This window comes from Geotrypetes seraphini, chromosome 11 (assembly GCF_902459505.1).
Source record: "Geotrypetes seraphini chromosome 11, aGeoSer1.1, whole genome shotgun sequence".
NCBI lineage: Eukaryota > Metazoa > Chordata > Amphibia > Gymnophiona > Dermophiidae > Geotrypetes > Geotrypetes seraphini.
This window is the reverse complement of record NC_047094.1, coordinates 93,051,807-93,078,101: the sequence shown is the minus strand read 5'-3', so window position 1 is coordinate 93,078,101 and position 26,295 is coordinate 93,051,807. Positions and strand designations below refer to the sequence as shown.

The 26,295-nt window shown below is 46.1% G+C and overlaps 1 protein-coding gene across 2 annotated transcripts in view; it reads left to right on the top strand.

Annotated features, from left to right (window-relative positions):
* The window catches only part of ADRM1 (adhesion regulating molecule 1), an 89,913-nt gene that overhangs the window by 57,737 nt on the left and 5,881 nt on the right, over positions 1 to 26,295 (top strand). For both annotated transcript variants that reach the window (XM_033914229.1, XM_033914228.1), the window contains exons 3-8: positions 332 to 448; positions 1,794 to 1,917; positions 3,730 to 3,816; positions 4,497 to 4,578; positions 4,660 to 4,937; positions 13,454 to 13,611. In XM_033914229.1, the coding sequence (XP_033770120.1) occupies positions 332 to 448; positions 1,794 to 1,917; positions 3,730 to 3,816; positions 4,497 to 4,578; positions 4,660 to 4,937; positions 13,454 to 13,611 (846 nt within the window). The remainder of the gene's footprint in view (positions 1 to 331; positions 449 to 1,793; positions 1,918 to 3,729; positions 3,817 to 4,496; positions 4,579 to 4,659; positions 4,938 to 13,453; positions 13,612 to 26,295) is intronic.

Sequence of the window (26,295 nt, the reverse complement as noted above, 5' to 3'; positions counted from 1 at the left end):
ATAGAAGCAGCAGTCAGTCCTGAGTAGAAGGCCTGCATTTGAGTAAAATATGCTCTATGTAGGATTCTATAAGTACATTTTCTCCAAACTGAACTAGTTATACAGGAGGGTATATGCAAAATGGCGTGACACATATCATGATCTTGTAATGGCACTCCTAATTCCTCAGTCCACTTATTTGCCAGATCTGCATATGACTTAAGGGGCAAAATGACCCAAATATCATTATTATAGCATTTTTCATTCTATAAGTCAATAGTTTATATCAAATCAGTTTACTAAATTTAAATAGGAAGATGTGTTATCTGTTTCTTGCTTTTCATGCCTGCAGGACCTTATCATTTTTCCTGATGACTGTGAATTTAAGAGAGTGCCTCAATGCACCACTGGCCGTGTGTATGTTCTGAAGTTCAAAGCTGGATCCAAACGACTGTTCTTCTGGATGCAGGTGTGTGAAGACAAGCTTTGTTCATTAGCCTATATGACTCTAGATCACATGTGGCCCGCGGCAATGCTCCCAAAGTCTCCTTTTCACAGCCCAGCGTGTCCTCCCTCCCGCGCCAGTCTGACATCTCCGTCATGCCGGAAAGTCTGCCGGCTTCAGCAGCGATTTTCAGTGTTGTCCGTGGCTCCCCCTCTTGCCTTCCCTCTGCCGCGGTCCACCCGGGTGGAAACAGGAAGTTGCGCATCATTGGAGACGGACCGTGGCAGATGAAAAGCAGGAGGTGGGAGCCATGGACAACACTGCCGAATTGCTGAGGCCGGTAGATTCCTCAGCTTGGTGGTGACATCAGACTGACGCCGGAGGGAAAGACGCCGGGCTATGAAGAGAGAGGGATCGGCGCTGGAGGGAAAGGCTTGTTGGACTGTGAAGGGAGAGAGGTTGGACCTGGGGTAGTGTGGAAGAAGAGGGAAAAAGATAATTGAAGGGAGAACCGTTGGGAAGGGAAAGGGAGAAATGGTGGACCTGGGGGGGAGGAGGGAGGCAGGCAGACGGGGAGGATGGGGACAGTTGGGAAGTTGGTGTAAATGCTAGCACCTAAGTTTTGATAATTGTGCACAGAATAGCAAGTATTGTAAAACATGTGCCTAACTTCTGGCCATGCCTTGTCCACATTGACATTAGATGCAGTACTTATAGAGTACCTCATAAGAGATTTCTGCACGCAACTATTAATTGGCTCCATTTAACTCTTTTTAAGGCCATTTAGGCCAGGATTCACAAGCAAGTCACCTAACAGAAATGGTTTAATTGGGTTTAAGAGGCACGATAATTGGTTATGCTATTAAAGCCCAATTAAACACTAAAAAAAAACAAACAACAAAAAAACACCACTACTTGGCCTCCAGGACCAGTGCCTAGGTCCTTGGTGGCTAGCAACGTGTAGTGACGCTGAAGCCCTGAAGTAAGTGTGTTTAGTTGCGGAGCTCAACCTCAGCTGCTGGCTGCAATTCTGACATGACCCTGAGCACCAGAAATGTAGGCCTGTTAAACCCTGGCCTTCATTTCCAAAGTCTTGGGTCCCTGCTCGCCATGATTCTGGACGTGGTGCCCGTTTTGTAGGTGCCTGCTGTGGCAGGTGCCGTTTCCAGAATCAGCACCGAGTTGGTCAGTTATGTATGGAAATGCCATTTATAGAATCCGGGATAAGAATGTTTTTCACATGCTGCTGATCGTTCTGCTTAGCCGATTGTTGGATTGTCTCTGAATGTTGATGTCACAAACCTGCATTTAGGATTGTATGAATATAGGTAATGAGTGCTCAGAGTTTTACATTCCTTTCCTTTCTCAGGAGCCCAAGACAGACAAAGATGAAGAGTATTGTCGAAAAGTGAATGAGTATTTGAACAATCCTCCCATGCCTGGTGCCTTGGGTGGATCCGGAAGTGGAGGCCACGAGCTTTCAGCTCTGGGAGGTACATTAATTCCCCTTTGGTTTGTAAATTAACATGGCCTTGATGAGGGATACTGTAACTACAGAGCACTTAAATGTATTTTCCTTATTTCTTTCATTTTAGACTTTCAGACATTACTTTTTTATCTCGTTTTGTGCAGCTCTTCAACATCAGTTAATAATTTTTTTGCTCTACCCTGTACTATAAAAGTGGATTTGTTGGCAGAATTTAATTTGTAGACAAAACAGAATTGAAACTGGAGCCAGGGAAGGGTGTGGGCAGGCTGGAGAGCAGGAGCAATAGGCGAAAAGGGAAGGCTGTATTAGGGAGACTGTTTTCGGCTGAGGCTTCATGGAAGGCAGGGACCTGGAGTAGAGCACTCTGTAGCTCTGGAATCTGAAAGAAGTGGCAGAATTACATGCCAGGCCATTCCCCCAGAAATGTCGGCATCTTATAGTGAATTTCTTTTATGGTCGGGGTGTATTCCTATCTGAGATATACTGACTTTACCGTAAGAGTGACTGGTCCCCAAACCTGGTCCTTAAAGACAACAGGCCAGTTATGTTTTCTGGATTTTCATAGTGATTGTGGAAATACTCCCCCACCCCACCTGCAAATATTGACTTTGGGGACCCTTTCTGTAAGGCAAACATGATTACTCTTGCCCTTGTACAGTAAATTGTACTGATCCAATACCTACACATTAATTTTATTAAAGGGAAAATTTTTATTCATGCTATGGTAATTTTGTCATTTCTGTTTTTTAGCATATAAAATTGAGCACCAGTCCAAGTATTTTGTCAGGATCCCAAAGAATAGATAACAAAACTTTCTTGCTAATGCCCAGAGAAAAGCAATGACTGTCCCAAGTCTGGATGGCTAGTTGTGGTTTATGGATTTTTCCTCCAGCAACCTATGTCACCAGATCTTAGGACAACAAATTCCATAGTTTAAATTGCTTTTTTTTTTTTTTTGGTGGGGGGGTTCTTTTTCACTTTTTTTTTGTTTTAAAAGTACTACCTTTTAGCTCCACAGCATGCCACCAGTCTTTCTTCTCTCTCTACCTGTTCACCCCATTCGATTTTTCATACTTCTATCGTATCTCGGATTTCCTGAAGCAGAACTGAACTAGAAAGTAACAGTCAGTGCTGACAATTCAAATGCAATTGAATGAAATAGGGTCTTGTTTGCTGTGTCTGTCTTGTCCATTATTATTAATTTGCTATTAAATGTACGTAGTGCTGTGCACAGAACATGTAAGTGACAGTTCTGCTGATGGAGTTTACAATCTAATCAAGAAAGACAAACAAGACAAATAAAGGATTAGGGATTTATTTATTGTGGGAATGATTAAAACAAACATAGATACTGAACAGATGAAGAGGGGTTAAATGTTAAAAGAAATCTCAAAAAGGTGGGCTTTTAGCTTGTATTTGAATAGGGCCAGAGAAGGGAGCATGTCCTACTGACTCAGGAAATATGTTCCAGCAATATGGTGCAGCAAGATACAGGAATAGAATTTGGATCTTATGAAATGGATCTTTGCCTCAAAGCCACGGTTAGCAATCTGAGGTCGTTTTCCAGCAGGATGGCAAAATGTGCCTTTGTCGAAGCCTTTTGAAACTGTCCCATGGAATATTTTGTGATGGCAATTTTTATTTTTAATATGCATTAGGAATGAAAGATCTCTTGAGTCTGACCTATTAATGTAAGAGTGGCTTTCCAAATCATATTCATTTTAGCAAGTTGCTTTAAGCTGCTTCTGCAGCTAAATCAGCTAGTTGAATGCAATGGAACATTTCTTTAAGTTTGTAAAATTTGTTTCCATTATAGGAGAAGGTGGGCTGCAAAGCCTTCTGGGAAACATGAGTCATAACCAGCTCATGCAACTGATTGGACCAACAGGATTGGGAGGACTTGGTAATATAATTTTGAAGTGTGCATATCCTGGGAGAGATGTGAAATTTTAGTATATATAGGACTGTACTCTGTTTGTGCAGATAACACTTATTTAGAAGGCAGTGTGAAGGAAATGCTAGTAAACAAAATAGTTATCAAATTGAGATGAAATTAGGACGGTGAAGGATTTCACAAAGATTGAGGCATTCTGCATCATCTTTGCAGCCAGACACCTTGCAGCTTGAAGTCTAAAATCTTATTAACTCCAAGCCAAAAGACTCTTATCAGGGAGCTGAAGGAGCAACTGACCTAATAGCCAGCACTTCTTGATAGCTGCTCATGCCCTTCACTGAAAGCAGTGTTATTCACTGATCATGCGTAATGTTCATAAACAGGTTGGATTTTCAGGTTATATATAATGATTATGCAAGAGATATTTACATACAGATTGCCCCTATGCATGCACATGAGTCTTACATGTATTCAGTGACAATTGCATGAGAATTGACTTCCATGTCCCTCAACAGCCCACCCTTTATTTAAATTTTGCTCAGAACCTTTTTCAGTAGTAGTTTGAGTACACTAAATATTTGAGTACCATTGATTAAAGACTTCCCCATCACAGGAATATTTTACAGATGTTAAATATACTGAAGAGAAGCCTATGTTTTTGTAATATGGCCTTTCTCTTCCTGTGTCAGGTGGACTTGGTGCGCTGACAGGCCCTGGTCTGGCTAGCTTGCTGGGCAGTGGAGGACCTCCTGCTAGCAGTTCTTCCTCAAGGTTGGTCATCTTTAAGCAGCAAAGCGTTGTAGTTCTTTAATTGACACTAGGTCTCTCTCTTAATGTGGATTTGTTTTTCAGCTCGCGTAGTCAGTCAACTGCGGTCACTCCGTCCTCCACCACTTCTTCCACACGTGTTACGTCCACTCCTTCTGCTCCAGCTGCTGTGACTTCTGCTGCAGCAACAACAACGACAACAACAGCAGCAGCAGCAGCAGCAGCCAGCCCCACTACAGCTACAAGTTCAGGCAATGGAGCTAGCACAGCAGCTAGCCCAACTCAACCCATTCAGCTCAGTGACTTGCAGAACATTTTGGCTACCATGAATGTGCCAGCAGTGGCTGGAGGTGGGCAACAAGGTGAGAATGGCTGTCTGAATGGAAAAGCTTTTCCATATAAATCCATTCGTTTTATTCAACCATTAGCGTGAACATTTAAAAAATTCAGACCTATGGCTCTGATTTACTGAGATCACTAGCATAATCTAGTCCAGGGGTTCTCAACCCAGTCCTCAGGGCATCCACAGTGAGTATGCACGAGGGAAATTTGCACGACCTACCTCTTTTGTAGCCTGGCTGCCCTAAGCTCTTGCTAAGCAGGGTCAGGCCTGGCTAGTACATGGATGGGAGACTGCCAGGCAAAACCAGTTGCTGTAGACTGACAGTACCAGGTGTGGGTGGGCATCGACGATATAGTGGAGCCGCATGCTGCATGGGAGAAGGCAATGGCAAACCACTCCTGTACTCTGCCGTGAAACATCACAGGGTGGATTCCTCTTTGTGCGTGTTGCCTTGACTCGGTGGCTGGCTTAGTGGCATGATCCATTCACCTCTGTTGTAGGCAATCTGTCGTGCATATTCATTGTGGGTATTCTGAAAACCTGACTGGCTGGTTGCATTCAGAGGTCTGGGTTGAAATGGTGGTGTGACCATATTAGTCTGCTTTTTAAAGTAATATATAGAAATAAAAAAAAAAGAAATAAGGTGATACCTTTTCTTATTGGACTAACTCAATGCATTTTATGATTATCTTTCGAAGGAAACCCCTTCAGATCAGAAATAAGTGAATGTTGAGAAATATCAGTATATGTAAGGGAAACATGAGAGTATTCCAGTGACAATCTGACAGGAAGTGGAAGGGGGTGGGTGGGATTTCAAATGTCTTGCGTTTTTGGATTATCCTAAAATTTCTTTTTTTTTTTTTTTTAATTTTATTTATTAATTTTCCATTCTTACAACAACTGAATTATACATATTATAATTAATTATTACATGACATTTGTAACTACATTCAATACATCATGTCATAAATGATATATCCCTCCCTTTTTTCCCCAATTCCTATTCCCAAAAAGTATACAAATCCCACCCCATCCCTATATACCTACTACCAATATGCTAAGAAAACTGATCATTAGAATAATTAGTCAATGGTTCCCAAATTTTCTTAAAGTTGTGAAGATTCCCTTGTTGTAACGCTAACACTTTTTCCATTTTGTATATATGACAGACAGAGTTCCACCAGAATGTATAATTTAATTTGGTATAATCCTTCCAATTTTGAGTAATTTGTTGCATGGCGACCCCTGTCAATATTAATAATAATTTGTTATTATTAGCTGAAATCGGACTCTGAGGTCTCATTGCAGTACCAAATAGTATATCATATGAGAGTCCTACATGATTTTCTAGTAACTTATTAATTTGGGGCCAAATTAATTTCCAAAAGGCATTTACACAGGGACAAAAAAAAATTAAATGATCTAATGTCCCAACTTCTATTCTACAATGCCAGCATCTATTGGATCTAGTACTATCTATCTTTTGTAGGCGCGTAGGGGTCCATAACACTCTATGTAACAAAAACATCCATGTTTGACTCATAGATGCTGACCTTGTAGACCTTAATCTCCAGGACCAAAATTGTGGCCATTGAGTAGCAGAAATTGTCTGTCCAATCTCAATACTCCAAATATCCCTAAGTCCAGTTTTCTTTTTTTTATTTAAAAATCCATATAACAATTTATACCATTTTGCGGCTTGGTGTCCCAAAAAATCCGCCTGGAAACATAGAACCTGTAGACTATATTGAGTATTAAGATCTTTCCATTCAGGGAACCCTGCCTGAATGGCCTGCTTCAATTTCATCCTTTTAAAATATTGTGTTTTATTTAATCCAAATTTATGTTGTAATTGTGAAAAACTAAGCAGTGATCCTTCTGAGATGACATCATTCAATGTCCGAATACCTGCAATTATCCATTGTTTCCAGACGATCTTAAATCCGCCAATTTTGATCCTGGAGTTTACCCATATAGATTGATTTAGTGATTTAGCAATTGGCTCTGGTGATAGATTACTAATATATCTTAATGTCTTCCAAGTATCTAGTAAAATTCTGTTATCTTTGTATCTTCTAGGCATTGTTATACTAAGTAAATGTTCAATTCATCCTTTTAAAATATTGTGTTTTATTTAATCCAAATTTATGTTGTAATTGTGAAAAACTAAGCAGTGATCCTTCTGAGATGACATCATTCAATGTCCGAATACCTGCAATTATCCATTGTTTCCAGACGATCTTAAATCCGCCAATTTTGATCCTGGAGTTTACCCATATAGATTGATTTAGTGATTTAGCAATTGGCTCTGGTGATAGATTACTAATATATCTTAATGTCTTCCAAGTATCTAGTAAAATTCTGTTATCTTTGTATCTTCTAGGCATTGTTAGACTAAGTAAATGTTCTAAATGTAATGGGAACAGGAGCCACCATTCTAAATATAACCAATCCGGTACATTCTCCATGAGATCTGGGAGGATCCAATACATACCCTGTCTTAGAATATAGGCTTGATGGTACCTATAAAAATTTGGAAAATTTACCCCTCCCTCCACAATTGGTCTTTGTAATGATACTAAAGCAATTCTGGGTCTTTTCCCAAACCAAACAAATTTTGTAAGAAGATTGTTTAATTTTTTATAAAATGACCCCTGAAAAAATATTGGTATCATACTCATTTGATAACAAACCACAGGCAATATCATCATTTTAATTGTTTGAACTCTTCCCCACCAAGAGAGATGTAAAGGATTCCATTGCTCGCACATTTCTGTTATTTTTCTTAATAAAAGCGTTTCATTTTCTTTGACTGTCTCTTCAATTGTATTTTTGATAAGAATTCCTAAGTATTTTAAACCTTCATCTTTCCAGATAAATGAATATGAATCAAATAATCCTTTGGTACAATGAACATTAATTGGAAGAACTTCAGATTTACTCCAGTTAATTTTATATCCAGAAAATTTACCAAATTTCTCTAAAAGATTAAGTAAACATGGAATAGTATTCCCTGGTTCTCTTAAGTATAATAAGATATCATCTGCATAAGCAGAAAGTTTAAATTCCCAGTTGGAGAATGGGATTCCCTTTATCTCCTTAGTTTGATTAATTGCAATTAATAAGGGTTCCAGAACAACATCAAAAAGTAAGGGAGACAAAGGACATCCTTGTCTAACTCCCCTATACAAGTTAAATCTATCTGATAAATTATTATTAATATATAATCTTGCGCCAGGAGAGCTATACAATGTCTGAATCATTTTAATAAAACCGGGGCCTATACCAAACCATTCCAAAGCTTGATACATAAAACTCCATTCCACTCTATCAAAAGCTTTCTCTGCATCTAAAGACACTAGAAAAGCTGGATCATTAATATTTTTTGCTAAATTTAAAGAGTGAAATGCTAATCTAGTATTATTTGATGAATGTCTTTTAGCAATAAATCCTGTTTGGTGTACATCAATAATAAAAGGAAGAGCTTTTGCCAATCTTATTGCTAATACTTTAGCAATCAATTTACCATCTACAGTTAATAAAGAAACAGGCCTGTAATTTGAAACCAAGGTAGGATCCATGTTTGGTTTTAGTAAGACAATAATTACTGAATCAGCCATAGTACCTGATATATTCCCATTATTCATTTGATACTGATACAAATTTAATAGATATGGTAAAATAATATTTTGAAATGATTTATAAAATTCAACAGTATTACCATCACCACCAGGAGCGAATCCAACTCTAAGAGACTTCAATGCTGATTCTATTTCTTTTAAAGATATAGGCTCTTCTAAACTTCTTTTTATATGATCCGGAACATTTGGCCCAATAAATGAATTTAAGAAATTTAATCCATCTTGTTCTTTATTTTCATAAGATTCAGAAGAATATAAATCTTTATAAAAATCAAGAAACTGTGTTAAATTATTTTTAGTGTTAGTGTGTGGTGTATCTTTAATTGCAATAATCTTAGATTTTCTTTTTTTTGCTTTAAGAAAATTTGCTAATAATCTTCCAGCTTTGTTTGAATTACCATAGAATTGAACTTGCCTATAGAAAATATCTTTCCTCACAAATTGAGAAGAAATCTCATTATATTTAATTTTTACTTTTAATAACTCTTGTAGTGTATTGTTTTCCCATTTCTCAATTAATTTATTTTCTAATATTTTAATTTGTTTTTCCATATCAACAAATTGTTTTTTAAGTTGTTTTTTAATAAATGCTGAATATGAAATGATATTTCCTCTCATTGTCGCTTTAAAAGCGTCCCACAAAATCTCAGCATTAATATTATCCGAATTATTAATTTGAAAAAATTCTTTCATCTTTAATTTAAGATCTTCCAGGAAGTTCAAATCCGCAAGTAAAGCATTATCAAATCTCCAAATTGAACTAAAGTGTACTATATCATCATTCTGAAAGTCAATCCACACACCAGCATGGTCTGAAATTATAATGGGATCAATAACTGCTTTTAACACAAGCTGCGCTATATTATTAGACACAAATATATAATCAATTCGTGAAAAAGATTTGTGGACCTGAGAACAAAAAGAAAATTCCTGATCATTAAAATGAAGAATACGCCATATATCAACTAAATCACAAGATTGAACCAAATTATCTAACCCTAACGATTTCATAATTCTACTTGGTCTCTTATCCAAAATCAGATCCATTACAGCATTGAAATCTCCTGCTACGACTAAATTAGAAGCAGCCAGTGGTAACAGTAATTGTTGAACTTGTTTAAAAAACTCCATTTGATTTGAATTAGGAGCATATAAATTAAATAAATCCAGGGTTGTATTTCCCAGAACCATTTTGATATGCACCCATCTTCCTAAAGGATCATAGTTTATTAATTTAAAATCAGCATTACACTTCCTATTTATCAAAACAGCAACCCCAGCTTTTTTCCCCACGGCAGGTGCAAATAAACATTTAGAAATCCAACCCCCAGATAACTTCTTAGATTCAATCTCAGAAAGATGCGTCTCTTGAATGAAATATATGTCCGCACTCTGCTTCTTTAAAAACGCTAACATTTTCTTTCTCTTAATAGGATGATTCAAACCATTGACATTAATAGAATAAATTTTTATATTCATCTATTTTATAATTATACTTTGGCATATACTTCTATGATAATATACATGATCAGATCTTAGCACATTTATTAGATATATTTCCATTCTCATCCCCTCTCCCCTTTCCCATTCCCCCCATTCCTTCCCCCCCCCAAAAAATAAAATAATATTGAAACAATTCAATTTTTACAGTTCTTCCAATTTCATTTCTCATAAATACATTGTTCATCTGAACCCCCCCTCCCTCCCTTTACTTTCCCTCCCCCCCATAATCATAGTCTGACCTGGAACACACATTGGTATAGCAGACCCTAAATCCCCTCCCCCAGGCAACTAATATCCCTCCATATTAATTTAACATATCCCAAAATTCATAAATTTAAATATTTAATTACTTTATCTATATATATTCAATCATTCAATTAATATTCATTTTAACATTCTTACATAAATTTTGTACATAGAATTCAAAAATAAATATTTACTTAAATGAAGTAAAAATATTCATATAAATTAATTAGTATTCTGAAATTCATTACCCCATATTAAAAAACCCAATTCCCTAGATTTATTCCCTTTATTTAATAAATTCTTATCATTCATATCAATTAATATCTATATGAATATATGATAGTAATAAACCTCATATTTAAATTAATTCCTAAAAAATTATAAACATATCCTCACACTCGGCAACTACCCAATTCATTTTAAACATTTTCATGTAAAATCATTCATAATAAATTCAATATAAATAAATATTTGAATAAAATAGGTATCTTCATATCAATTAATAAAACTCTAAAATTATTTCCTTTTTTATTAATAATCCCTTTTTTAAATACTCAGTTCCCTATATTTATCTCCTTATTTAATCAATTGTTATTCATATCAGTTAGTAGTTGGATAAATATATATAGCTGTAATAACTCTCATAAATAAATTGATTTCTTAGTAAATTAAGAATATATCATTTCATTCAATATATTATAATACTTAATCAAAAAACCCTCAAATGCATTGAAAATAACTTAGTCCAACATCAAACATCTTCCTCTTTTTTCTTCTTTTCCCTTTTTCTCTCTTTTTTCTTTTTCCTCCTTCAAAATGAGTCTTCTCCATTTTCTCTTTTTCTTTAAACACATGTAGACATTGGTTCCTCTTGTGATAGAAACTCTTTAAGTTTTGCAGGATCTTGAAAATATAAGGACTTATTCCCATTAGATACTCTCATTGTGGATGGATAGTACAAGCCATACATGTATCCTTTTTCTTTTAACTGCTGCCTCAGCGTAAGAAACTGCTTCCTTATGTTTGCAGTGTGTTTTGCAAAATCTGGGACCAACATCAATTTAGACCCTTTATAATTTAAATTTTTATTCACTTTTGCTACTTTCAAGATTTCCAAAGCTTGCTGGAATCTTAAAACTTTAAAAATCAAGGGTCTGGGGCCATTCTGGTTTACTGATCTTTTTGAAGGGATTCTATGTGCCCGTTCTATTTCCAACGGCCACTTCAAGTTTAACTGTAACAGTTTAGGTAATAAGTTCTCTAAAAACTGTATAGTGTCTCCCCCTTCAAGATTTTCAGCTAATCCAAGCACTCTTATGTTCTTTCTCTTTCCCCGATTTTCCAAATCTATCAGCTGATTTTTTAAGCTTTCTACAGCTTGTCTTTCAGTTTCACACTTTTGTGTGATAACTTCCAGCAGATCGACTCTCTCTTCAATCGCTGACATTCTCTGCCTTTCAGTCTGGATCTCCTGCTTCAGACTTAGTACTTCCTCTTTGACCTCCGATATTTTACCAGCGTTGTCAGTCAGCATCAACTTAATTTTAAACAGTTCTGCCATTATATCCGCTTTGTCCGAGTACTCCTCAGATTCTAGCAGAATCGGCACACTTGACGGCGACACCGGTGTAACCTTTGATCTTTTCGCCGAAACACCCGAAGTGCACGGCTTCTCCGATTTCCCCTGTCTTGTTGTTGCCATTTCCGATGCTGTTTTTCTTTATTTATAACGCGGGTAAGCGAGTCAAACAAACTTTTTTCTTTCAATTAATTGTCTGGGTTCGGGGAGCACCACGGTTATGCCACCATTTTGCGCGCTCCAAGCCACGCCCCCTTCTTATCCTAAAATTTCATTTTAGTATTCTCACCATAAAATCACTGGTACAGTGGTCAGTTTTTCTAAAGTGTTGTCCGACAGAGATGACATCCTAGTTGGCATTGCAGTTTTTAATATATCTGTGTCCTAGTCTTTAGCATCTGGCCTGTTTCACCAATGGAGCACCTTTCTTTGCACTTTTTGCATTGAATGATATATACCACACTAGTCTTTAAGCCCTCTACATTAACGGGTGCTAGAGTAGATGTGTGTGTCTGTCTGTCTTTCTCTCTCTCTCTCCATGTCCGCTTTCTGTCTGTCTGTCTTCTTTCTGTCTCTCTTGCCTCGGCTGTCCACCACCACCTTTCCTGCTCCCCCTGTCCAGCAGCAGCCCTTCTCCCTTCATTTTACGTCTCCCCCTTCCCTGCTCCCCCTGTCCAGCAGCACTCCTTACCTGCTCCCCCTGTCCCTCTTCCCTGCTCCCCCTGTACAGCAGCACTCCTTCCTTGCTCCCCTTGTCCATCAGCACTCCTTCCTTGCTCCCCCTGTCCCTCTTCCCTGCTCTCCCTGTCCAGCAGCACTCCTTCCTTGCTCCCTCTGTCCCTCTTCCCTTCTCTCCCTGTCTAACAGCACCCCTTACCTGCTCCCCTTGTCCAGCATGCGGCTTCCTGGTCGTTTGCGTCTGCCCTCCTCTTCTTTAAAGCAGCCTGCTGAGGATCCCAGCCAGCTGTAGCGAACCTCGCAGGCCGCTCTGCGATCGCATATGTCAGAGGGAACATGCTACCAAGGTGCAGAGCGGCCTGCGAGGTTCGCTACAGTTGACCACGATCTTCAGCATGCTGCTTTGAAGAGGAGTAGCGGCAGCGGTTGGTGAGTGAGGACAGGAGGGGAGAGTTGCCGGCATGTTCCCTGCCTCCGTGTTTGAAAATGGAATTCGGCATGGAGGGACACAGCACTGCGGCAGCGATCACAAAACCCTAAGTGCGCATGCGCGCTTAGGGTTTTATTATAGAGGATTAGAAGATAAGCATGTGAAGGATCCCCTTGAAAACCACTGATCTTGTCACATAGCCTGATGACCAGTTACAGCTGTAGTTTGCTGGTATAGTCTCAGATGCCTTGTTCATCTCTTTGTTACATTTCTTATGTTCATAGTGAACATGGCAGAGGTTGTCCAGAAAGCTATGAAATAAATTGTGTAGTTCATAATGCCCCTAGAGCAGTGTCTCTTGAACTGTGTGCCACGGCTCAATAGTGTGCCCTGAAGAGATTCTGGGTTTTTACTGACTTGTAGCATCTGGTAATGACCTTTCTTTTCTTTCACACTAGTGGATTTGGCTTCCGTGTTGACACCTGAGATCATGGCTCCTATCCTGGCAAATGCAGCGGTTCAAGAACGGCTAATGCCTTATCTTCCTTCAGGAGAATCTCTGCCACAGACAGCAGATGAAATTCAGAACACATTAACATCGCCTCAGTTCCAGCAGGTGAGAGTACAAATTACCTGACAGTGTCTGTCTTTATGCTTAATGGTGCTTTTCAGCAGTGCCTCAACTTCTGTCTGCTCTTTTTGGGATATTCCCTTTACTCGATGTAATCTTAGACTTTCTTTTCTTCAGCAGCAGAAGCAACTGATGTAAAAGCACTTTCTCTAGTTACTGTAGGACTGTAGACTTCTTACAAAAGTTCTAAGGCTGTAATTTCAGACTGTCTGATCTTAATGTAGCAGGTAATAGCTAGTCTATAATGTTTTGCACTTTTACCTGTGTAGCTTTAAGGTACTGTTTGTATTAGTCTAATTGGAACTCATCTGGACTTGATTCCACTATATGAAATGTTCGGTGTATCACATAAGTCGTGGGGGTAACATTTTGTGCACCAAGCAACTAGGATGTATAGTAGCAAGGCATTTCACCTTGGGGAGAGGGTGTGGGTGACCCCCCCCTCCAAACTCCCCCCACTCCAAAGCTCAGTGCTCCCTGCTCTGGCCCCATTAGCTGCCTCTTCAAGTCTTTTCTCTCACTTATTCCTGAAGTTACTCCATGAAACATATTTAAAACAAATAAAAAATATATATGTATTTAGAAGAAAGAGCACACAGTACAAGCATCAAGTCAATATGCATGGACAACATCGCAACCACTCTCCCCCTTATTGAACAATCCAATTCCCTACCCCCCCAATAACAGCAGGTAAACAAAAAAAAACCACAATCCAATTCCCCAATACCCCACACAGAGAGGCACCCCCAATACAGCAATTAGAGCAAGACATCAATTAGAGCAGCCCAAGAAGTCTGAACAAGAAACAGACTAGTGTGACTCCCCCTCCCCCCATCACCCCCAGCAGCCTTCCCCAGCTTCAAACCCTTCACTGCCAAAAATCTACCCCAAATATCCACATATTGTTGCCATGATCTTGCCGATATCTTTCACAGACCCAGCCAAATTTTTCCCGCATAACTTGCAAGGTGGGCACAGATGCACTCCTCCAATAGCGAGCCACAGTCAACCGTGCCGCTGTGAATGCTAACCGAGCCAATTTGTCCTAAGTATCATCTACCCCTCCCATGGGCATCCCCAGGAGCGCTATGTCCGCCTTCTCCTCTAGAGGTACCTGAAGAAGTTCCCCCACATACCCGAATACCTGCCCCCAGTATATCTGAATCTCCGTGCAGCTCCACCACATATGGAAGAAAGTACCCCATTGCCCACACCCTCTCCAACAAAGATCAGTAGATGTGGTGGATATTTTATTCAGGGTAACAGGTGTCATATAACACCGTACTAACAGTTTCTGAGCATTTTTCACCAGGACAGGCGCCCTAGCCACATGATGAATCCTAAACACTACTCTTTCCCAAACCTCCCCCTCCAGGACCATCCCCAAATCCGCTTCCCAAGCCAATATATATGCCGGTTTGTGCCCCCGGTCCCTATGTATCATTTGATACAACTTAGAAATGCTGCCCAGGCAGCCCAAGCAGTTGTTCAAATTCAGAACTCTTATAAATGGTAGGATCAGCCTGATGCGCCTGCATGAGATAGCTTTTCACTTGCAAGTAAGGGAAAAGATCCCCAGATTCCAGCTGAAACAAAGTGTGCATCGAAACATTCAAGGTACTGAAGGGAATAGACTTAGTAGATAAGGACAGGTTGTTCACCCTCTCCAAGGTAGAGAGAACGAGAGGGCACTCTCTAAAATTGAAAGGGGATAGATTCTGTACGAACTTAAGGAAGTTCTTCTTCACTCAGAATGGTAGAAAACTGGATTCTTTAGCACTCTCCAGACCAGTAGAGGTTAACTTTACGATTGGGTATATATCTAATCATGACCAGCAGGTGGAGACTGAAAACAAAACTTTGGGACAGTATATCCTAGCCCCTCCTCTCTATTTCCCTCAGTCTGTCTTCTTTCAGTCTCCAGCAGGTGTTGAGTGATCTGTACCCATCTCCCTTGGTAGGGCTGTTGGAATTTGTTTAGGGGTTTATTGTCCCTGTTTTTAGCCGGACGGAGCTTGGACGGACTCTGTTTGGGGGTTCGTCCGACCTCGGGGGTGTCAAACCCGGCGGGTCACGAGCGGGGTCCCTCCCCCCACTTCCTCCACCTCCCCATATTTTTTTAGAGGAGCCTCAGCAGTAAGCCTTGCCCCCTAAATCAAGCAAGGCATATTGCTTCGAGAGCCTGTGGAGTCTGTTCTGTAAAAAAAAAAAAAAAAAAAAAAAAAAAAATCCTGAGGTAGTGCTGGTCTGGAGGGTTGTATCCCTTTAAGAAAACTGTATTTTACTGTATTTTTTCAACTAACCGGCACTTTTTTACAGCTAGGTCGCGTATGGAGCAATGAGCACTTCTAAAGGGAAAAAGTGCTCATTGTGCTCCAGACGCGAGGCACTCGCGGCCGGCCTGTGCAAGCGGTGTTCAGGCCGGTGCGGTGGAGGAGCTCCGTCGGCAGCGGCTGCAGGCGCCCAGAGCTCCCCGCCGATGGTGCCTCGCGAGTCGGCAGGGAACGGTGGAGAAGCCCGGTCTTCTCCGTCCGCCCACGGAGGGATTCCCCGAGCCGCCGACGGTCGGGTTTTAGGGGATTCCCTCTCAGCTGATATTTTGACAGCTGATGCCGGCTTGCCTGTTTTAGCGGCTGAGAGTATTCAGGTCTCTCAGCCGCTGCAGGCTATGGAGGGAGCTGTTTTGGCGGGAAAGACGCCATCTTCTCTGTCTGGCCCCTCCATTTTGTCTTCCACCTCAGGTGACCTTCCCCCTGTTTTGGCTAAGCAGGGGCAGGTTTCTGCTGGGTCCCCTGCTGTGGCAGGGAGTCCCTTGGGACCCTCGGGGGGTTTTTTCCCCTGATTTTTTCTTTTCATTATGCAAAGCCTATTTTCAGGCGGCTGGGGGTCCCGGTTGCGCCCAGGGGGTCTCGGGGGGGGGGGGTTTCCTCCGCGCTCCCTGCGGCTTTGCCTCTCTCGTCTGACGTGACGTCCCCTCCGCCGCCTCTCTTGTCCAAGCGTCCGCGGGTGTCGTGGGACGAGGATTTGTGGTCGGAGGAACGTGTCGGTCTGGAGGAGGACCTGGACCCTTCTGAGGAATTCCAGGACCCTCTGGAGGGGACGGAAGCTGGCGGCGGGTTGTCGGGTTTCCCGTTCTCCAGTGACGAGGCGTCCGTGGTGCGCCTTTTTCAGAGAGATGAGCTGCCTGACCTTATTCAACAGGTTTCTTCGGCTTTGCGTTTTGAGGACGCGCCGCCGGAGACTCCGCGTGTGGGGGACCCTCTGTTACGAGGGATCCGTTCCGTTTCCCGCTCTTTTCCTATGCATCAGGATATTCGGGATATTATTCTTGAGCAGTGGAAAACGCCGGAGACGCCGTTTCGGCTGGCGCGCAGCATGGCTCGCCTGTATCCCATTCCTGAAGGGGATCGGGCTACGTTAGCTTCGCCAGTCGTGGATGCGGTGGTCTCGGCTATTTCCAAGCGGCATACCGTGCCTGTTGAGGGCGGTTCTGCCTTGCGGGACTCTGAGGAGCGCAAATTGGAGACCATCCTTAAGCAAAATTTTCAAGTCTCTGCCTTTGGGGTCCAGGCGGCTATTTGTGGGGGACTGGTCGCTCGCGCCGTGTTTCGGTGGGCGGAGCGGGTCTTGGATCGAGAGTCTGACGACTGGTCTCTGGTGGATCAGGAGGTAGCGAAGATTGAGATGGCTGCCTCATTCCTCTCGGATGCTCTGTATGACTTGGTGCGGATCTCGGCTAAGTCCATGGCTTTTGGCGTAGCCGCAAGGCGTGTGTTGTGGCTGCGCGCTTGGGCGGCGGATGCTGCGTCCAAAGCTAAGCTTACTAAATTTCCCTTTCGGGGGTCGTTTTTATTTGGAGAGGACTTAGATAAGTTGATTCAGACTCTGTCGGACTCGAAAGTTCCCCGTTTGCCGGAGGACCGTGCCCGCCCGGCGTCTCGGGGTGGTGCGGCCCGGGGGCGTTTGCGGGAATTTCGCAAGTATCGCCCTGGGCGTGGGGCTGCTTCTTTCCAGTCTCCGGGGTTTTCCCGGGGTCGGTTCTTCCAGCGCATGCAGCCCTTTCGGGGGGCCCGTCGGGGGGGCAGGGAATCCCTCCGCCGGTTCCCCCGCTTCCCGTCCTGCACAATGACGCCTTGCCGGCGCCCCCCTTGGTTTCGGTGGGGGCCCGGCTGCGCGACTTTTTTCCCAAATGGGCCGAGATCACGTCCGATCAGTGGGTCCTGGAGGTGGTGCGGGACGGTTATGCCCTGGAGTTCGCCCACTCTCTGCCGGATTTTTTCCTCGCTTCTCCATGTCAGACTCCCGGGAAGACGCTGGCGTTTCGCCAGACCCTTCAGCGCTTGCTCGATCTCAGGGCAGTAGTTCCAGTGCCCCCCCCGGAGTGGGGCACGGGCAGGTACTCCATTTACTTTGTGGTGCCCAAGAAGGAGGGGACCTTTCGGCCCATCCTCGATTTGAAAGGGGTCAACAGGGCTCTCAAGGTTCCCTCTTTCCGTATGGAAACTCTGCGGTCGGTCATTCTGGCGGTTCAGCCGGGGGAGTTTCTCACTTCTCTCGATCTGACGGAGGCCTACTTGCATGTTCCCATTCGGGCCTCTCATCAGCGTTTCCTGCGCTTTGCGATCTTGGGTCAGCACTATCAGTTCTGTGCGCTTCCCTTTGGGCTGGCCACGGCTCCCCGGACGTTCACCAAGGTGATGGTGGTCGTCGCGGCAGCCTTGCGGTCGGAGGGCATCCTGGTACACCCCTACCTGGACGACTGGTTAATTCGGGCCAAGTCGTTGCAGGAAAGCTCCCGGGTTACGGCTCGGGTGGTGGAGTTTCTCCGGTCGCTGGGCTGGGTGGTCAACCTTTCCAAGAGTCGGTTGGTTCCGGCTCAGCGTCTGGAGTACCTCGGGGTGCTGTTCGACACCTCCTTGGGGAAGGTCTTCCTCCCAGAGGCCCGGGTGAGCAAATTGCAGTCTCAGATTCGCCTGCTTTTGGCGTCCCGGTGTCCTCGGGCGCGAGATTTCCTCCAGGTCCTGGGGTCGATGGCGGCGTCCCTGGACGTGGTGAGGTGGGCGCGGGCCCACATGCGTCCTCTCCAGTATGCTCTGCTCCGGAGGTGGTCTCCCCAGAGGCACGGGATGGATGTTCCGGTTCCCCTGCGAGGCTTGGCGCGCTGCAGTCTGCGTTGGTGGCTCCGGACCCCTCACCTAGTTCAGGGGGTGGGTCTGGATCTTCCGCAGTGGACGGTGCTCCTTACGGATGCGAGTCTCCTGGGTTGGGGGGCCCAGTGCCTGGGTCACTCAGCTCAGGGAACCTGGTCCACGGAGGAGGCCTCCTGGTCGATCAACGTGTTGGAGACCAGGGCGGTCCGGCTGGCGCTGTTGGCTTTCCACTCCCTTTTGTTGGGCAAGTCGGTCAGAGTCCTGTCGGACAATGCCACGGCGGTGGCTTATGTCAATCGTCAGGGGGGCACCAAGAGCACTCTGGTGGCGCAGGAGGCGGCTCGGCTCATGGTTTGGGCGGAGTCGCATCTTCTGGACCTCTCGGCCTCTCACATTGCCGGGGTAGAAAACGTTCAGGCGGACTTCCTCAGTCGTCACTTCTTGGATCCGGGAGAGTGGTGTCTCGGCGCCGAGGCGTTTCAGTTGCTAGTGCGTTCTTGGGGGCAGCCCCTCATGGATCTGATGGCTACAAGTGGCAACGCCAAAGTACCCCGCTTCTTCAGTCGTCGCAGGGACGGTCTGGCCGAGGGTTTGGATGCTCTGGTCCAACCGTGGCCAACGGAGGGGCTGTTGTATGTGTTCCCTCCTTGGCCATTAGTGGGCAGAGTACTGCTTCGCATTGTTCGCCATCCGGGGCTGGTGGTTTTGGTGGCTCCGGATTGGCCTCGTCGTCCGTGGTATGCGGATCTGGTAAGGCATCTGGTGGCGGATCCTCTTCCTCTGCCTCTCGGGTGCGATCTTCTGACGCAGGGTCCCATTCCCATGTTCGACCCGTCTCCCTTTTGTCTTACGGCTTGGCTCTTGAAAGGGGCCGCCTGAGTAAGAAGGGATATTCCGACAAGGTGATCTCTACACTTTTGGGGTCCCGGAGGCTTTCTACCTCTCGGGCTTATGTACGGGTTTGGCGTCTTTTTGAGGAATGGTGCCGAGCGCGGGGAGTGGTCTCCTTTCGCGCTTCTCTGCCTAACATTCTAGAGTTTTTGCAGGATGGCCTGGATAGGGGCCTGGCCTGGTCTTCTCTTCGGGTTCATCTGGCGGCCCTGTCGGCTTTTCGGGGGCTGGTGACAGGTCAGCGTTTGTCAGCCATTCCTGATGTGATTCGCTTTCTTAGGGCGGCCAAGTTGATCAGGCCTCCCATAAGGCCCTCGATTCCCTCTTGGGATCTCAATCTGGTTCTCTCTGTTCTAGTGCGCCCTCCTTTCGAGCCGTTGGATGGCTGTTCGTTGAAGGACCTTACGCTGAAGTCGGTCTTTTTGGTGGCCATTACTTCCGCTAGACGGGTGTCTGAGCTACAGGCTTTCTCTTGTAGGGCTCCCTTCCTGGAGTTTTCGAAGGAGCGGGTTGTTTTGCGGCCTGTTCCTTCCTTTCTGCCGAAGGTAGTTTCTCCTTTTCATGTCAATCAATCGGTGGTCCTCCCGGTCTTGGGTAGTCGGGAGGGTTCTTCTGAGCAACGACAGCTGCGCAAGTTGGATGTCGGTCGGGTCCTCCATGCTTATGTGCAGCGGACCCGGGATTTTCGGAGCTCCGATCATCTCTTTGTGCTTCTGGCGGGTCCTCGTCGGGGGGCTGGCGCTTCTAAGGCTACTATTGCGCGCTGGATCAAGGAGACGATTGCTTCCGCTTATCTTCTGAGTCAGAAGCCGGTTCCGGAGTTTCTCAAGGCTCATTCCACTAGGGGTCAGGCGGCTTCTTGGGCTGAGTCGTCGCTCGTGCCTCCGGTGGATATTTGTAAGGCTGCGGTTTGGTCCTCCTTGCATTCATTTGTTCGGCATTATCGGGTAGATGTTCAGGCGCGTCGGGACGCGGTGTTCGGTGCGCGTGTTCTGGTATCGGCCCTTCGGGGGTCCCGCCCGTGAGAGGGACTGCTTTGGTACGTCCCAATCGTAAAGTTAACCTCTACTGGTCTGGAGAGTGCTAAAGAAGGAGAAATTAGGTTCTTACCTGCTAATTTACTTTCTTTTAGCTTCTCCAGACCAGTAGAGGTCCCCACCCTGTCTGTTGTTGTTGTTGTTGGGGCTGTTGCGCGGGCAGTTTTTGGTTTTTGCTGCGGGTTCTAGTATTTTTCTAGGGCCGGGGAGAATTGAAGAACAGCGGCTGTGGCTCGGCTGGCTTAGCTGGCGAGCTGTGGGGACTTTCTTCCTTCGGGAATTTCTCCTCTGCATTTTCCAACAGCATTTTTGGGTATGTTATTGGTTACTCCTTTCGGAGTATTGTTTTTTCTCTCTGTTGTTTTCCAGTTCTTGGTTCTGCTTGGCTATTCGGCAGACTGAGGGAAATAGAGAGGAGGGGCTAGGATATACTGTCCCAAAGTTTTGTTTTCAGTCTCCACCTGCTGGTCATGATTAGATATATACCCAATCGTAAAGTTAACCTCTACTGGTCTGGAGAAGCTAAAAGAAAGTAAATTAGCAGGTAAGAACCTAATTTCTCCATGCTCTTGTCATAGGGGAACACTCCCTCCAGGGATTCAAGACAAAGTTAGACAAGTTCCTGTTGAACTGGAACGTATGCAGTTAGGGTGCTGGTCTTTGACCAGAGGGCCGCCGCATGAATGGACTGCTGGGCACGATGGACCACTGGTCTGACCCAGTAGTGGCAATTCTTATGTTCTCCCCCTCCAGGAATTGGCCAAAGAACTGCAGCCCTCTTCTCTCCAACCTCTTAAATATCTACCCCCCTCTCTCCCCGGTATAAAATCAGATGTAAATCTCAAGGAGAGACGATGCAATTCCTTAACCTGGTCCAATACCTGACGGGCAACACCTTTCCAAACTCTGTGTCCACCTAGTAAACAGATTATTAATAGCCCCCAAATCCTTTTCCCCCAGATCCACCCACATCAAGGACCCCAAATCCCTCTCCCCTAAATAGCTTCCCATTAAACCCTGTTCCACCTGCACCCACAACTTCAAAGGTACAGCATGCCATTCAACCCCCGCCCTCAACTGCACCACCTGATAGTAATGCTCCAAGTGAGGAATACCCAAGCCCCTTTCGGCCCCCCCCCCCGAAATTCAGCAAAATCCTATGTCACCGCTGAAAATACGGTTTAGGGATTTCAATAGGCAAGACTTGGAAAAAGTACAAAAACTTGGGTAGGATCATCATCCAGACTGCCTCCATGCGCCCTGTCCAAGAGACATATAACTTATCCCAGTGCTCTAAATCCCGATTGACTTCCGTCATCAGTGGGACATAATTCATCTGAAATAATGACTGCCAATCAACCCCCAACTGGATACTCAGATATCGAATAGGCCCCTTAACCCATCAGAAAGGAACCACTGTTTAAGCCCCGGGATTTCAGAGTCCAGAACCGAAACATTCAGGAGCTCCGTTTTAGTTAAATTAGTCTTGAACCCAGTCAGTGCCCCATATTCAGACATAAGATATTGAAAGGTCTAAAGCGAACTCACCAACCCTTCCACAATAGCTAGGATATCATCAGCAAAGAGGGATAACTTGTGCTCATATGCCCGGACATGTAAGTCTCTGATCCTATCTAACAAACTAATTTTTTATGCTAGAGGATCTATTACCAAGGCGAACAACAGAGGTGACAGAGGGCAGCCCTGCCTCGTCCCCCTTTGAAGTTCAAAGGGAGATGAATAAACCCCATTTATTTTAACACAGGTCATGGGCATATTATATAAAGATATAATCCAAGCTATGTACCGGGGCTCCAGCTCCATCTGACCCAGGACCGCCGCCATAAACTTCCAGTCCACCCAGTCTAAGGCCTTTTCGGCATTCACCGCCACCCAAGATTCCCCACTCCTCCGAGCCTGCCACACTATATTCAAAACCTTCCGGATCCCATCAGTCGCCTGCCTCCCTCCTATAAACCCCACCTGATCAGGGTGAATGAGCATATGAGCAGAAAGTCTATTAGCCAACACCCGGGCCAAAATTTTAGTATCAATCCCCAAAAGGGAGATTGGCCAGTAGCTCCCACACTGAGTACTGTCCTTCCCTGCTTTAGGTAAAATCATTATCCCCACCAACCGCATGAAAAATGGCAATTGTGATACTTCCCTAAGGTCATTAAACACTCGTACCAAGAGTAGAGCCACCAACAACGAGAGCTTCTTGTAGAATAAGCCCGTAAACCCATCCAACCCCTGAGACTTCCCTGGTTTAAGCTGACGTATCACCCCTTGGACCTCCTCTAGCGTGATATCAGTATCCAAACCCTGAGCCTCAGACTCTATTAAGGAAGCCAATCCCAAATCAGTAAGATAATGCCTGATATCTTCCTCAGACCTCCGAGCCTCGGGTGTATAAAGTTCTTGATAGAATTCTCTAAACCTCTGCTGAATAGCTGCCTCTTCCGTCAACATCTTCTCCATGCAGTCCTGTATCCCCATAATATTAGATTGCGTTAACTAACAATTTCCCCACCCGATTCCCTGACTCAGAGTACCGAAGGCGCAGTCGTTCCAAGTTAATCTCAATCTTCTCATCTCTTCCGGATCTGCAATTGAATACCGTTTCCCCCTTGCCCACCTCTATGTTGTTCCACTAACTTTCGTAGGGTCTCCCTCAAGTGTTGCTCCTTCTGCAGTTTTGTCCTTTTCTTATGGGTGGCCAACGAGATAAATTCCCCCCTAAGTACAGCCTTCAAACTCTCCCAGATTGTCATCTGGGAGTACTGATTCACATTGTTATGTGGTAAGAAATCTAAGATAATCTGTTCAACCTGGTCTTTAAGCAAACTATCATTCAATCTCAAATACTGATCCCCCACCCTCGGGGGGGCCCCCCACTGCACATCCATCCAAATGGGAGCGTGGTCTGACCACCCAATATTCTCAATATGTGCAGCCAACATCCTTCTCCCCCCATCCCTTATCCAAATATAGCATATCAATCCTAGTACCGTATTTTCACGCAAATAACGCGCACCCGTATAAAACGCGCACACGGGTATAGCGCGCAGAAATCACGATGATATGTACAAAAACTTTGGTATACCGCGCTCACGGGTATACCGCGCATGCTACCCGACGCTCCTTTCGCCCGCCCTGACTTTCCGACTCTCCGTTCACCCCCCCTGACTTCCGTGCACTGTCCCCCCTTGAAGGTCTGTCCCCATCCTGAAAGCCTGATGCCCCCCCCCCGACGTCCGATACATCCCTCCCCCCGAAGGACCGCCGACTCCCCAACAATATCGGGCCAGGAGGGAGCCCAAATCCTCCTGGCCACGGCGACCCCCTAACCCCACCCCGCACTACATTACGGGCAGGAGGGATCCCAGGCCCTCCTGCCCTCGACGCAAACCCCCCTCCCCCCAACGACTGCCCCCCCCAAGAACCTCCGACCGCCCCCCCAGCCGACCCGCGACCCCCCCTGGCGACCCCCACGACCCCCCCACCCCCTTCCCCGTACCTTTGGTAGTTGGGCCAGAAGGGAGCCCAAACCCTCCTGGCCACGGCGACCCCCTAACCCCACCCCGCACTACATTACGGGCAGGAGGGATCCCAGGCCCTCCTGCCCTCGACGCAAACCCCCCTCCCCCCCAACGACCGCCCCCCCCAAGAACCTCCGACCGCTCCCCCAGCCGACCCGCGACCCCCCTGGCGACCCCCACGACCCCCCCACCCCCCTTCCCCGTACCTTTGGTAGTTGGCCGGACAGACGGGAGCCAAACCCGCCTGTCCGGCAGGCAGCCAACGAAAGAATGAGGCCGGATTGGCCCATCCATCCTAAAGCTCCGCCTACTGGTGGGGCCTAAGGCGCGTGGGCCAATCAGAATAGGCCCTGGAGCCTTAGGTCCCACCTGGGGGCGCGGCCTGAGGCACATGGTCGGGTTGGGCCCATGTGCCTCAGGCCGCGCCCCCAGGTGGGACCTAAGGCTCCAGGGCCTATTCTGATTGGCCCACGCGCCTTAGGCCCCACCAGTAGGCGGAGCTTTAGGATGGATGGGCCAATCCGGCCTCATTCCTTCGTTGGCTGCCTGCCGGACAGGCGGGTTTGGCTCCCGTCTGTCCGGCCAACTACCAAAGGTACGGGGAAGGGGGGTGGGGGGGTCGTGGGGGTCGCCAGGGGGATCGCGGGTCGGCTGGGGGGCGGTCGGAGGTTCTTGGGGGGGGTGGTCGTTGGGGGGGAGGGGGGTTTGCGTCGAGGGCAGGAGGGCCTGGGATCCCTCCTGCCCGTAATGTAGTGCGGGGTGGGGTTAGGGGGTCGCCGTGGCCAGGAGGGTTTGGGCTCCCTTCTGGCCCGATATTGTCGGGAAGTCGGCGGTCCTTCGGGGTGGGGGTGCGAGTGGTCCTGCCGGGGGGGGGGGGGAGATGTATCGGACGTCGGGGAGTCAGCCGGGCAAGAGGGCTTGGGCTCCCTCTTGCTCCGATCGTGGATGCGGGTGCGGGTGGGAGCGCGTGCGAGCGGTCGTTCGGGGTGGGGGTGCGAGTGGTCCTGCCGGGGGGGGGATGTATCGGACGTCGGGGAGTCGGCCGGGCAAGAGGGCTTGGGCTCCCTCTTGCTCCGATCGTGGATGCGGGTGCGGGTGGGAGCGCGTGCGAGCGGTCGTTCGGGGTGGGGGTGCGAGTGGTCCTGCCGGGGGGGGGGGGATGTATCGGACGTCGGGGAGTCGGCCGGGCAAGAGGGCTTGGGCTCCCTCTTGCTCCGATCGTGGATGCGGGTGCGGGTGGGAGCGCGTGCGAGCGGTCGTTCGGGGTGGGGGTGCGAGCGGTCCTGCTGGGGGGGGTGAATCGGGCGTCGGGCGGGGTGGGAACTATGTTTTAAAACTTTTGTATACCGCGCTCACGCATATAACGCGCGAGGGGTATGCGCGGTAGGTAAAAACGCGTATAACGCGCGCGTTATATGTGTGAAAATACGGTATACACCCCATGAACTGGGGAATAATAGGTATAATCCTTTCCCTGCCAGTGCTTAAGCCTCCACCCATCTTTGATAAGGACATCTACAAAATGTCGCAGCTGCTTCCTATCCGCCTTCAATTGGTCGCCCTCCCAGAACCCATAGAGTCCCATCGAGGATCAGCAACTAAATTAAAATCCCCCCCCACCAACACAGAACCTTTCTTCACCTGCAGTACTTTGGCTAAAACCTCATCTATATACTGTCCCTGCTTAGAATTAGGAGCATACAAATTAACCAAGGTAACCACTCTCCATTAATCTATCTCACCCAAATGAGCCACCCCTCCTCCCCCTCCATTCCTGCTCGGGAACTATCTTTAAATATTTAGCAAACAGAATACCAATCCCTGCTTTTTTCCGTTCCTTCTTGTTGGAAGCCCACACTCTATAGGGATTCTCCCTGTATTGTATCAGTTTCTCTCCCACTGTCACAGTATGTCTCTTGAACAAAACCAACATCAATACGGAGCCTCTGTAACTCCTTCAATATCAATTGTCGCTTGCGAGGCATATTAAGGCCCTTAACATTTAAACTACCCACCCGCAACTTGTCACCCCCCATAACTATTACCTGC